General features: G+C 38.0%; 1 protein-coding gene across 1 annotated transcript in view; it reads right to left on the bottom strand.

Moving 5' to 3' along the window:
• Positions 1-13368, bottom strand: part of VPS50 (VPS50 subunit of EARP/GARPII complex) — a 64367-nt gene that overhangs the window by 49398 nt on the left and 1601 nt on the right. Inside the window, exons 3-8 of the mRNA XM_015853539.2 lie at positions 6037-6159; positions 5441-5512; positions 3663-3716; positions 1881-1951; positions 1344-1461; positions 1223-1258 (exon numbers count right to left, since the gene is read on the bottom strand). Coding sequence (XP_015709025.2) covers positions 1223-1258; positions 1344-1461; positions 1881-1951; positions 3663-3716; positions 5441-5512; positions 6037-6159 — 474 coding nt within the window. The remainder of the gene's footprint in view (positions 1-1222; positions 1259-1343; positions 1462-1880; positions 1952-3662; positions 3717-5440; positions 5513-6036; positions 6160-13368) is intronic.

Below are 13368 nucleotides of genomic sequence, written 5' to 3'. Positions count from 1 at the left end.
AAAAAAAAAAGGGGGGGGGGGGGGGGAGGGGAAAAAAAAAAAAAAGGAATGCTGAGAAAAACCTACTTTATCCATTACATGATCTCTAAACAGCAAATCAGCTTAACATGATTGCTGCAATTACAGCTCTTTGCATTATTCTCCATTGTAAACCCAGGACTTTCTCCGTTAAGTCTACCAGAGCTGTAAAGTTGCAAGTTCCATGCTTTCAAGTCAAAAAGCCTGCTTGCACTGTATATATTTCTAATATATCCCAGATGTTTCTCACCTTCCTCTGTCCAGTCTTTTTTAGTTGGAAATCCTACCTAGATGGTCCTCCCTGAATGGCTACTAGTAGCCTTTGCATATCCTCCAAGCTTTATCTTTCTCTTGGAAAAAAAGAATAATAATAAAATGGCTAATATGTGGAATACAGTACTTGTGATCAGAGAGTGAACACTGATCTAGAACTCCACTTAGCCAGAAAGTGTGCCTTCAGCAGTTAATACTCGAAAATCATAGGCAAAATTATGGTAACCTGTCATTAGGGTATTTGTGCAGATGCAACAGCCACTTTTCTACATCATGATAGCTCCTAGGAGCAGAGAACGACACCTGATCTTTTGTGCAATACAGTACAGCAAAAAATAAGAAGCTAATAAGTGTGCAGGGCTTGGTGAGCTAAAGATAATGTTGATGCAGCCTCAGGTGAATCAATGTATCTTGTTTGGTAAAGAGCAACAACGTACGTTACCGAAGATGGGATTTAAGAATCTTAGGAGTAAAAATGAGTAAGGTTCTAAATCGAGTCACAAGGATTATCACAATGATGTTCCATTTGATCTGACATCAGCTATAAATATTCAGCAATCTACAAGTCAAAATTCGTACATGATATTATTAAAATATAGCCATCAATAAGCTTGCCAAGCTTTCATACAGTTTTAAAACCTAAAGACAAGATCTTATTTTCACCCTGCACATTTTCTCCTACATTTTAAGTAGTGTATACTAACACAAACACCTTATCAGAAGTATCTTTAGTGCCATAGCCTGTGTACTACAACTTTTTACATAACTTGCTATTAAAAAATTAAGCCACTAAATAAAAAGAATCACACTATTCCACCACAAAGGCCCATCATATCCTGTTCATAAGATGAAGGAAGAAGGGATAGTTAAGAGGACTAACAGAAGACAATTTAGAATAGCTTCAAGATACAGTAGTCTGGTAGAGACTTACCTCCAGCATCTCACTTAAACGCACATCTGTTCTTTGCTGAAAAGAAAAATAAAACACTAATAACTACAAGGAAATGAACAAAAATATTCTGCTATTAACTGGAAAAAAAATCTGTATATACCAGTGTTTTTATTGTCCTCAGAGACTTCAGTAGTCCAATAAGCAACTGTCTTTTTCTTTGATTTGCAAGAAGTCCCAAACTGGTTTGTGTGAAGCCTTCCTTTGCAATATTCAGGTGTCTGTGTAAATTAACAATGAACATGATAAATTTAATGATATATAAAGTAAGGCTTGTTTTAAGTAAATGCTACCACGTACATCACCGTAAGTGCTACAAAATACATACAAAATAACAGTCAGCACTGTTAGGGAAATGCTGAAATTGCAATAATACCAACAAACTACTAAGAAAAAGTGTTATCCCTTCAGCAGAATCTCTTGGTGGATCAGTGGTGCATCTCTAAAAGTATCTGTTTAAACAGAACCCCCACAAAAGCTGCAAGACAAAGCAACTGGCATTTTTTTTAGTACTTTGAACTACTATTGCTAATTCCATTCAGCACATACACTGGAAATATCAATAATAAGCAGCCTCCTGGATTTACAAACATCTTAAATCCCTTTTTCCCCTTTCAGTTTCCGCTATCAAGCAAGATACCTTCTTCCATCTGTACAAATAACAGCTGCTAACTGAAGGCCGTTCTGCAATGATGTAACACGTTCCAGTTCCTACAAAGAGACAAGGTGAAACAAACATGCAAGTTGTGCTACAAAACAGCAAAGACTAGCAACTAATACCTTTATCTATTTGACAGGACTAGAGGGAATGGCCTCAAGCTGCACCAGGAGAGGTTCAAGTTAGATATTAGGAAAAAATTCTTCTCCAAAAGAATGGTGAGGCACTGGAATGGGCTGCCCAGGGAGGTGGTGGAGTCACCATCCTTAGAGATGTTCAAGAAACATTTAGATGTTGTACTGAGGAGCATGGATTAGTGGGAAATATTGGTTGTAGGTGTACAGTTGGACTGGATGATCTTGGAGGTCTTTTCCTAATCTTAGTTATTCCATTATTCTATCTTGAGATGTTATAATAACAATTTAATTTATATAGTAATTATTTCATCATGTTATATATGCTTAGAGCTTGAATGTAACATTAAACAAACATTAAAACAAATTATTTTAAATTGTGATTCTTTGAAGAAATAGACTTGAAATATACTATCATTGCAGTGAGAACTTCCACATTTATATACTTTACATTCGGCATAGGAAACTTTCATATAAAATGAATAGAATGCACCACTCCAAAGCAATCAGGGAAATATGTACATGAATTAATTTGCATTAAGATGCCAGAAGTCCAGTCTTCCTACTATAAGATTCTGTACAATTTTTCACCTGAACATAGTTGGAGAGGCACGAGGAAACAGTGCAGCTGAAAGGTCCATGGAAAAGGAGCCTTCAGTTGAGTAATTAGGGCTGAACACCTTTTTCCCTTATCTCAGACACTGGTGTTTCCTAAAGTAAGCCTCTCCTTTTGAGACAGCAACGAAACTATTATACTTTGTGTCTGTGCCATGCTTCTCACACTCAACAGATGTGACTGCGAGACCTGCACATCCATGAGAAGAAGGGTGCAAATCATGACTTCCCCACCCTTTTTTTTTTGCACAGTTGAACCAGGGTGTCTATGGGACAGACAATTACACCTTTGCTTTATCTAACAACTCATTACTGTCACTTGACAGGGAAATGGTGTTGCCATTACCAGGTACCCACGGCATCACATTATGAATCAGTGGGAAGGTGAGGGAGTCTCATAATGCCCACCAGAAATCTCTGGTAAGTCTACTGACAAGAATAACTGTGGAAACCTGGGACCACAGATAACACAGGATTATTAACTTAATCAGGTAAATATTGACTTGATCACATAAATATTTGAGAAATGTTTTTAAAGACTTTTATTGGTACAATGGATTTGTAATCATCCCTTTGCGCATCCCACATTTTGCTGATATAACAATTTAAACATTACACAGTAAAATGTAAGAAGCACATTCTCCACAATGCTGTTATGCTTAGGAGATGTCAAAACGAAGATGCTAAGGAGTAATAGCAATGGTTCAACAACATTATCAATCCCAAAAGTGTGCAACAAAACAAATATACCATAAAAGTTTGAACACTCAATCATTAAAGCCCTACCTAGGTTCCTTCTGCAGTAAAATCCCATCACACCCTTTTACCTAAATAATATTACCCTTACAATTTTTTTTATTTTTCCTCCAGCTATTGCAGAAGAGGTAAGATCCTTTCACTTGCTAACCCAGTCTCTTCTAACCCCGTACAATATATAAGCTGTACTGAAACAAGAACAGTATTCTAACAGTACCAAATTGAGTGGTTCGCTGTTAAAAAGTGGCTGTTGCCTTACCTGAACATATGCAGGTTGCTTTTCAAGAATCAAGTCTGCAACTTTCTTAGATACCTTAAAAACAAGAGTACTGCCATTGATAAACGATAGTCTTAATAAAGTAGCCACAGTAAAGTAATAGGAACAATTGGTCTCTACTTCTTAACATGCTAGAATAAAAAACAGAAATTATACAAAACACTACAGCTGTTTAAATTCTGTTTATGCTACTGATAGGAAAAAAACTGAATTAAAATTCTACCATGGAAATCTAAGAAAGCCATAAATACACTTTTGTTTCAGGCAGATATACTGTACTATATACTATACGGATATACTATTCAACAGCTTCAAGCACAAAATATTAATAATCTCTATTGCTCCATATTCTTCCCAGGGACCAATACTTCTAGAAACAAAAATGAAATAAAATCTGACTATCAGTCAGCCCCAAAAGAGTTGTGGGAAAAAGAGATTAGGAGGTTCTTCTGTTTTTAATATATATATATGCAGCAGAGATTATAAATTGGTTATACCAACACAGTGTGAGATTGGGATCTTCACAAAAAGCTATTTCTGTAACAAACTTAGAGTAGCTCCACCATGTCAGTTCCCATCCTTTGGAAGAACACCTGCATACAAATGGCTTCCAAAGGACATTGATACTATCAGCTGGCAATCTGGACAAGAGGACACTTTCCCCTTTCCACATTAAAATATGGTTAGAATCACCAAATGGTTCAACTCGGTTGCTCAATATATAAATATATATATATATATGGCTTAGTTTTGCAGAACAGCAAAAGAACTCTTTGTGAGGTAGGACTACAGGAAGTCAGACACACAGCTAAAAAAAGCCTTCTAATTCAAATTATCTGTACCCAGATGCCTGTTCAAATACAAGTTGTCACAACACACATATTAAAGAGGAATCAAGTGGCTTGGTATCTTCTCAGTGGAATGGAAAAATTGTAACGAAAAGGAGAAACAGCAGAAAGTCTGTAGTCTATAGCAACCCCTAAAACAAAGACAGGACCAAGATAAGCAGTGCAAAAGTGTAATAGCGTGCAAGAAGTGGAAGATCAGAGTTCTACCACAAATAATTCACAGTCACTTGAATGTTTTGTGTTACAGAAAATCTATGATGTTTTTCAATATTTTACATTGCCAAAAATCCCTCAGAAAGACAGTGCAACACTATTAAATGCTGTATGGGAAACTGCTGATCACAGTCTGAACCTCTGATTAACCACCTGAGGCAAGCAATGAGACAGCTGTGAGAGCACAAGTGAAGGTAATTCAGCTGTGCTACAGAAAGGGGTGGAGCTTGGCTACACTTCTTCCAGATCTCATTTAAGGGCTGACCACCACTAAGGCAGGATTTTTTTCTCTGGAGATCACTCCTTTGTGGAGTTTACTGCAAACCTTCAACATTGGTGAGCATTTTCCCTTTATCCTTCTATCATGATAATCTTTTGTACAAAACATCTGGTTTAACCTCTGTTTACCTGTCAACTGTACAAATGCTATGCTATTTCTTCCAATATACTGCAAAACTGAACACCCTGAAGATAAGGTTTCTAAAGAAATCATTACAATGTAACAAAGTCCTTGTTACAGTACTTATCACCATGATTTACTTACATTATTTACCGTGACTACATGATTTATTGGTATGATTTTCCCTTATAAAAGAACACAACAACAAACAAACAAACAAAAAAGCTCATTATCTAGCAGATTTAAGAAATCAAAACACATTCAGTTACACTTCTGGCTACAGTATAAACAATACTTACAGCAGCTTGCTGTTGTTTTAATTTGTCTCTATGTTCTTCCAGTTCTTGAAGACTCAGTACAGGAGGAAGCCTCTGCACAGAAACAACAAATAAAATTCACTGACAAATTAAAGTACACAAAATGCACATGCAGCATTAACCAACCAATTTTATTTAAGAAACTTTTTTACTGTTTCTGCAATCTAACTTGTATTCAAATCAAGAATAATTAAATCAGTTTTAAAGAATATAATATCGTAATTACCCTCTTAAGTTATACATACACGAGCCCCAAGTCATTGAAATGATTCATGTCTGTTAATTCAGGCTGTTTGAAAAAAAGAAATAGATGTGTTTTTCCTCTAACTATATGGCCTTTCTCAAAGTAGCTTAAATTACAGTAAAGGTTAGCACAACAGGACTATCACTTTGAAAGAAGAAACTCCATACCAATAGTGTATGCTACAAGCTCTGTACAACTACAAGAAGATTTGGGGGCAAGGAGGGAAAACAAAAACAAAACCAAGCAGTTTTGCATGAAAGCAAATCACTGACAGAAGTTGACTTTTAACCCTTTTAGTTATATTATTGCATTTTCTTTTACGAAGACAACTCACCTCTAATTCATACTTCACAATATCAAAGGTATCATTGGAAAAATAAACTTCTTCAATGCTATTAATTATTTCTTGCTGAGCTTGAGGATCAGTTGGTTCTTCCCATGATTCTCTGAGTTCCTCCTTTAGAAAACAAAAAAAGATGACTTCCATGATGTAACATCACATCCTAAAAGGAACAATGCTTCCCAGAACAAGACTTTTTTTGAAAGTTACTAACACCCTCAGTACAAGAATAGCTTGTATCAATGGTTTCTGCTTAACACATTTCAGACTTTTTGCCAGCTAGTGGGGTAGTTTAAACAGACATGCACTATGGGATTTTTGACAGCTAACATTCAAGATATGCGTTCTCTTCCCTCCTGTCACAATCTCATGTGGAAGGTTTTCCCAAGAATCCAGCTGCATCCATCAGTCATGACAAACTGAGGACTAAATCTAAACCTCTCACCCTCCCATTCTACGGGAAGCTGTAAGAAAGAAAGGGACAGGCTCTTTAGCAGGGTCTGTGGTGACAGAATGAGGGGAAATGGCTTTAGACTAAAAGACGAGAGATTCCAATTGGATATAAGGAACAAGTTTTTACAGTAAGGGTGGTGAGGCACTGACACAGGTTGCCCAGAGAGGTGGTGGATGCCCCATCCCTGGAGACAGTCAAGGTCAGGCTGGACAGGGCTCTGAGCAACCTGATTGATCTGTAGGTGTTCCTGCTCATTGCAAGGTTGTTGGACTAAATGGCCATTAAAGGTCCCTTCCAACTCAAACACTTTTATGACACTGGATGCTTTAACTAATACTTGTCCTCTCCCAGTGGCTGTTCCCACTCAAGGATTGAAAAAACATTTATGAGAGACTCAAAAGGGGAAAAAATACAAAATTCAGGACAAAACACTGATAACATTGCTTGACAAGGGAATTTAATCCCAATTAAGTGATCCAGCAGACTGAAGTGTCCTATTAAGATCCAAACAGACAAGCTGTTAGAGTGGGACGAGATGACTGTACTTCCAACACCAAGAACTCAAGGGCTGATTTCACTGTCTAGAGGCAGCAGACTTGAGATTGATTTACTGAACAGTCACAACCATCCATCCTTATTTTGCACATCACTCACTAAAATCAATGCATACACATTACAAGAAAAAGTGCAGTTTGAATCATAGAGGAAGGTGCTGCTTCTCTGCACAATTAGAGGCAAGCACAGGGTGAGTAGCAAAGAGCTTCCTAATGCATCACACTAGCCACTGCTTCTCTGAAGTCATTCTCACAGGGAAATAAAAGACAATAAAAATAAAAATATATTTTTCCCTTCTGGGCTTCCTAACAGATGTCAGCTTTTGCTGTACCAAGAGCCCCTTTACAAACCGCCTTAACATTTTACAGTACATAGAGTTTTATCTATAACAACTGAAATTAAAACTTATCCAAGACAGCCAGCAGGGTTGGCTTAATTTGTTCACTGATGCCCTGCAAATGGAATCACCTAATTTATCACCCGGGGATGTGGCTGCAAGTTCCAGAATGGTGGTTTGTTAAAAGGAAAAAGAAGTAAAAACAAAATCCAAGAAGTGTTCAGAACCATTTAGATTTCCAGAGCACTATGTCACACTAGTGATATGGTATGTCAATGATAGATCAATGGTGACTGGCAGTTCCTCCCATAAATTAAGAAAGCTATTGGGGATGCATGTTCTTCTGGATTTAGAGCCACTTTATAATCAGTTGGGCAGGCTGTTATTAATACAAACATTACAATGAAACTTAGCCAGTGACCCTTTTATCTTTGCAGAACACCGCATCTGTCATGACAAAAATAAAGCTGAGGTTTATGTGACTAGAAAAATCACCAAAATTCCTTTTTACCCTTTCTCAGAAAGGTCTTTTTTTCCTTAGTTTCTTCCCAAAACACTAACTAGGAAAACATTTCTTAAACAGATTTTTTCTTTATCTTGTTCACTCTTTCTGGAAGAGCTGTACAGAAATTACTCCCCAGGATAAGCTTAAACTCCCATATCCATTACAGTGTTTGCCAGCAGACATTAGGCTGTGATAAATTGCTGCATCCAGTCCATCATGCTCCACTAGTTTCAAACAACTGAAGGCTCGAGGCCAGACCTTTCTCTTGCCACTGAAGGAAGCAAACATCCTCGGCTAGTTTGTTTGCTGATATTAATTTCTCCTCATCCCTTCAACCAGACACAGAAAAAAGTTTCCAATCTACATACAAAGCCCACAGTTTCAGGGGCCTCAGGGCAAGACAGATTTTGCACTGTGGAACAAGTGTTTGCACACTGTGCAGAGGCACAGAGAGAAGCTCAGTTAAATCCCTCAAGGCAGTTTTCTACCTCAAAACATTTTTGTTTTTTAATTATTGCTATTGAAATATCTGTCTTCAAAAATAATTTTTAAAAAATCAACAGTACAGAATTCTTTAATAATTCTTTAATAATAAGCTACAGAATTCTTTAATAATAAGTCTGGTGTGCATTTAAAAGTTCCAAGGAGTTATTTGAATAGAAAAAATATATACATACATACATATGTATACATATATGTGTACATAGAGAGAGAGAAAAAAAAAATAATTGGGATGGATGGAACCCTGCCATGATAATCACACAGAGAACTTCACTGCTAAACTGAATCACATACACTGGAGACCAGAAAGAGCAGCACATCAGCACGGTGATCCCGAGTACTGCAGTCCAGCTGCCCAGATTAACGCTCACATCCAGCAGTGGGAGCTCTCCAAACAGCCAGCTAAGATACTATCACAATAGCTACTCATTTTTCTTTGCTCAGGGATACACTTTACCCACTTAAAACACCCATCATTTTTGGTGACTTGAAAATAGGATTTATTATTTCCTTTTTTTTTTTTTTTTTTTTGGCCAGTACTTTGGACCACGCTTTCACAGAATAACAGCTTGACCTGTCAAACACATTTCCGTGGAGGGCATTAATACCACCTTCTGACTCACACAATGCCACCAACATACAACAGGGAAAGGGTGTGGGTGTGGAAACAAAGGACTGTCTGTCTGGCACCTTGCAACTCTGAAAAAGCCACTGCTTCTTCCAAGAAAATGGTGTTTATATCCACAAACTTCTCACAGTGTTTTGCCTTCCTGGTCTATGGAAACCAATGTTTATGGGTCTGGGAAGACACAACAATTATTTGACCTGTATTTTAGAAGAGTCATTTTGTTGCCAGCTCATCTGAATGGCAGTTCAGGAAGTTTCAGATCACTTACATAGCTATTTCCCTGGGTCACACTCCCACTCTTTCTACACTGCCTGTAACATGAAAAACATTGCTAACAAAGCCTTGCTGGTACAGATGAAGCAAACACCTTCTGCATTCTTGTCACAATCAACCGAAAGACTTGGGAAGCAGACACAGAGAAATGTTTGTGATCAGGAGTGTTAATAGATAGCATTTAGACAAAGGAAAAAATCTAAAAAGCTTCTAACCTAGTTAGAAGCTGAAGGTGAGCGATAGCTGACGCACCCCTACCAAGAGAGCCAGGGGCCAAATCTGCTTAGTACTCATTTGGACACAGCCTTCCTGCTTTCCTCACAAGCAAAAGAACAGTGCTGAACACGTTGTCAATTTCTATCCCTCCGTTCTGAACTGAGACAACACAGAATCACAGAATGACCCGGGTTGGAAGGGACCTCAAGGATCATGTAGTTCCAACCCCCCTGCCTGGCAGGGCCACCAAACATACACCTTTACTAGATCAGGTTGCCCAGGGCCCCGTCCAACCTGGTCTTGAACACCTCCAAGGACGGGGCATCCACAACCTCCCTGGGCAGCCTGTTCCAGGGCCTAACCACTCTCCTAGTGAAGAACTTCCCCCTAACATCCAACCTAAATCTTCCCTCTTTTAACTTAAAACCATTTCCCCGTGTCCTGCTATTGTCAGCAATGCATTAAGAGAAAAGCTCTTCCCAAACTCCAGGACGAGCCCAACAGTGAGCACATTGCAGCATCACACCACCATCAAACAGACAATATGTAAAAGTTATTTTTACACATATAAACGGAAACCCACAATAGATGGACTATAACCATATCACTACAGGAAAAGCACTAAAAATAAACTTCCAGTGTTGTTTACTACCATAAGACAAAGTCAGCTACTTTTTATATATACTGCATATCAGCTGATTATTGACAATATAGAAATTATTATAGGAATTCAAAGTCACCTCATTGTTAGTACACTTAAATTCAAAGTGTACTAAATACCTCTCAACACCCTATAACAGAATCTACTAAATAAATCTGTAAGTAGCTTGGAGAAGAACAAAATGAGAACAGCAGAAGGGTTCAAAATCCAGTAGTGCAGTTCTGTATCATCCTTAACACACACAATTTTCAGCAAACAAAAGAATAAGCACAGTTCCTCTGAGCAATCAGGGCATGGATGAAGTAAGGCACCACAACCAAACAAAATGTGATGTACCTCCTTTCTCTTCTAGAAAATTTGCCTTTCAGTTCATATTTGCCTGATCTACAGATTGTTTCACTGACTTAAACTATTTTAGATGTATTGCTCTGTGTGATAAGTTGGCAGTGTGATTCTGTTTGCCAAGAGAAACTTGAACAATTTAGCTGGTGATTCATCTTCATACAATGCAAGCAGACTGAAATTCTTTCTGCATAGCTGCAGAACCCATTGGGAGTAATGGTGAACGTGATCTCATGAACTCAGGGGTCTTCAAGAAAAGATCCAGGTAGCAAATCATTTCATTGGATAGGAAAAGAAGAAAAAACAAACAAGCAAACAAAAACCCACCATACACAACCCACAAAACAGAAGAGTACACTCAGCACTTGCACATGCTGAAAAGGAAGCAACTTTGGTATGTTAAAAGCCAGAAAGAATTTTGCTGGGTTTCCCCTGAGGGAATGCTACATCAGTGTACTCCTTTGCCTCTGTATTTTCCATTTAAGCTTCGTATGAGCTGTATCTGTGCTTCCTTTTACTTTGAATTTATTTTTGTCTTTATTTTTCAGTTCCCTTTACCAAACTTCTCAACTCCTATAAAACAGTTACTGAGAAGGATTAGCTTACATCCAGCAAAGCTGCTTTATCCGGTAGTTATTATGCAATTCTGATTTGTGACATCAGTATGTTGCTATGGCACCAACACAATTTCAGTTCAAAAGACAAACCTATAACCAAGGGCTCAATGACTTTCAACTTCTGAAGCCTAATCTCCTTGATGGTTACTCACACAACAAACAGAGACACCACCACAAATTCCTGCTTTCAAGAAATGGTTATCAGAATCTATGCCCACAGTGTAGACAACATCTTACAGTGACTTATCTGATGTCTTATTATTTGAGAAGTAAAATCATACAACGAAGGTTGTAGCAAAGTGAAGGAGACACGGCAATGTAAATCCTTCTTCTCAAAAGGCAAAGCCCGGAATAGAAGCTGACAAATGTCTTAGGACCAAAACCAGAAGTTAAACTGATCAAAACTCAGTACTTTCACTCAACATTCAGCTGAACTCATGTTTGCCTTTTATCAGAAAAACAAGGACCTGGGAGGGTGTTTCACTGAATACAGCTTTCTGAGAAAGTTAACTTAAATCTCTCTGAATATTCAGAATCTTTATATTCAGAAAAAAATATTCTGAGTATGTTAGTTACTTTTCACCTAAACCATTTTGGAAGGAGAAAAAAAAGTAACAAGCCTAAAAAATATAGAAGCTTTACACTATGGGACACAGGAGGACAATACTCTAATTTTAACAGCTTTGAAAATGTTCCAAGTTCTAATGTTGATGCAACCTTGTCTTTTCAGGCACAAAATCCCCAATTTTCACAAGATTCTGTTTGCAAAACAGTTGAAGATAGTATTCTCACGTCACAAAGGGCTGACAGCATGTAACAGCTAGAAATCTGACAGAAATTAAGACAAAGCTTGCTAATTACTGTGATGTGTTTTCCCATTGTTATGAATACAAAGTTCAGGCTTACCAGACACACAACATCAAACCATCACAGAAAAGAAACCCAGCCAAGATACCCTACATCTATTTTTACCTGCAAAATCAACTTGGTAAAAAAAACAAATCAGAAACGTGATGCTCAGTGGTTGGCATGAATCTGGAGTTTTGCTATCTGAGCCACAGCGATGAGGCAGTTCTTTCAACATCACTGCAATTGAATACCTCGAGTCTCTGAAATCAATACATTGACCACTGTTTAATAGAATATTATGTACCAATTTAGAGATAGTTATTAGATTTTTTTAAACATATATGATATTGATTTTCTGGTCTGCCTCAGAACAAGCATCACGTTACAAAGTACCTACAGAGAAACATGGGATTTTAATGCTAAAATAAGACATCAGCTGAGTAACTTGAATAACTCTGTGGAGCACCTCCCCTATGAGGACAGGCTGAGGGAGTTGGGCTTGTTCAGCCTGGAGAAGAGAAGGTTGTGGGGCGACCTCATTGCAGTCTTTCAATACCTGAAGGGAACTTACACCCAGGAGGGGAGTAAACTCTTCGAAAAGGCTGACAATAGCAGGACACGGGGAAATGGTTTTAAGTTGAAGGAGGGAAGATTTAGGTTGGATGTTAGGGGGAAATTCTTCACTAGGAGAATGGTTAGGCCCTGGAACAGGCTGCCCAGGGAGGCTGTGGATGCCCCGTCCTTGGAGCTGTTCAAGACCAGGTTGGACGGGGCCCTGAGCAACCTGATCTAGTAAAGGTGTATGTTTGGTGGCCCTGCCAGGCAGGGGGGTTGGAACTACATGATCCTTGAGGTCCTTTCCAACCCGGGTCATTCTGTGATTCTGTGTGATTCTGTGCTCAGATCAACAGGGTATAAGGAGTGGCCAAACATTACAACAATTGCCCCCATGCACAGATTGTTCAGTATGATGCAGGATAACGGAGAGCGAATATCTTTTAAGCAGCGAGACAAATAAAAACAAAGTCATTATTATCACAAAGTTCTAACAAATAAAGTAGCATCTAAAGTTAATGATGTGTATTGAAGATGAAAATGACAACATTCTGAAACAAACTTAAAGGCAGCAAACCCACAAAGAGACTGAAAATCAAGATTAGAACTGAGAGTGACAACTCCAGAGTTCCAAGAAAGAAATGTTAAAACACCTTCATTTTGCTTTGGTGCACTGTTCAATTTTGCAATTTCAATTCTTTCATACAATATTTCAGAATATATTCAGGATCAAAAAAAAAAGCTGTCTAAAAGAACAGTAGCAAAGCAGATGCTGGGACCAAATAAAAAGATAAATAAATATAAAAACCAAACAAACACCAAACCAAACCAAT

Source organism: Coturnix japonica, chromosome 2, assembly GCF_001577835.2.
Source record: "Coturnix japonica isolate 7356 chromosome 2, Coturnix japonica 2.1, whole genome shotgun sequence".
Lineage (NCBI taxonomy): Eukaryota > Metazoa > Chordata > Aves > Galliformes > Phasianidae > Coturnix > Coturnix japonica.
This window is presented reverse-complemented; position numbering and strand designations above follow the sequence as displayed.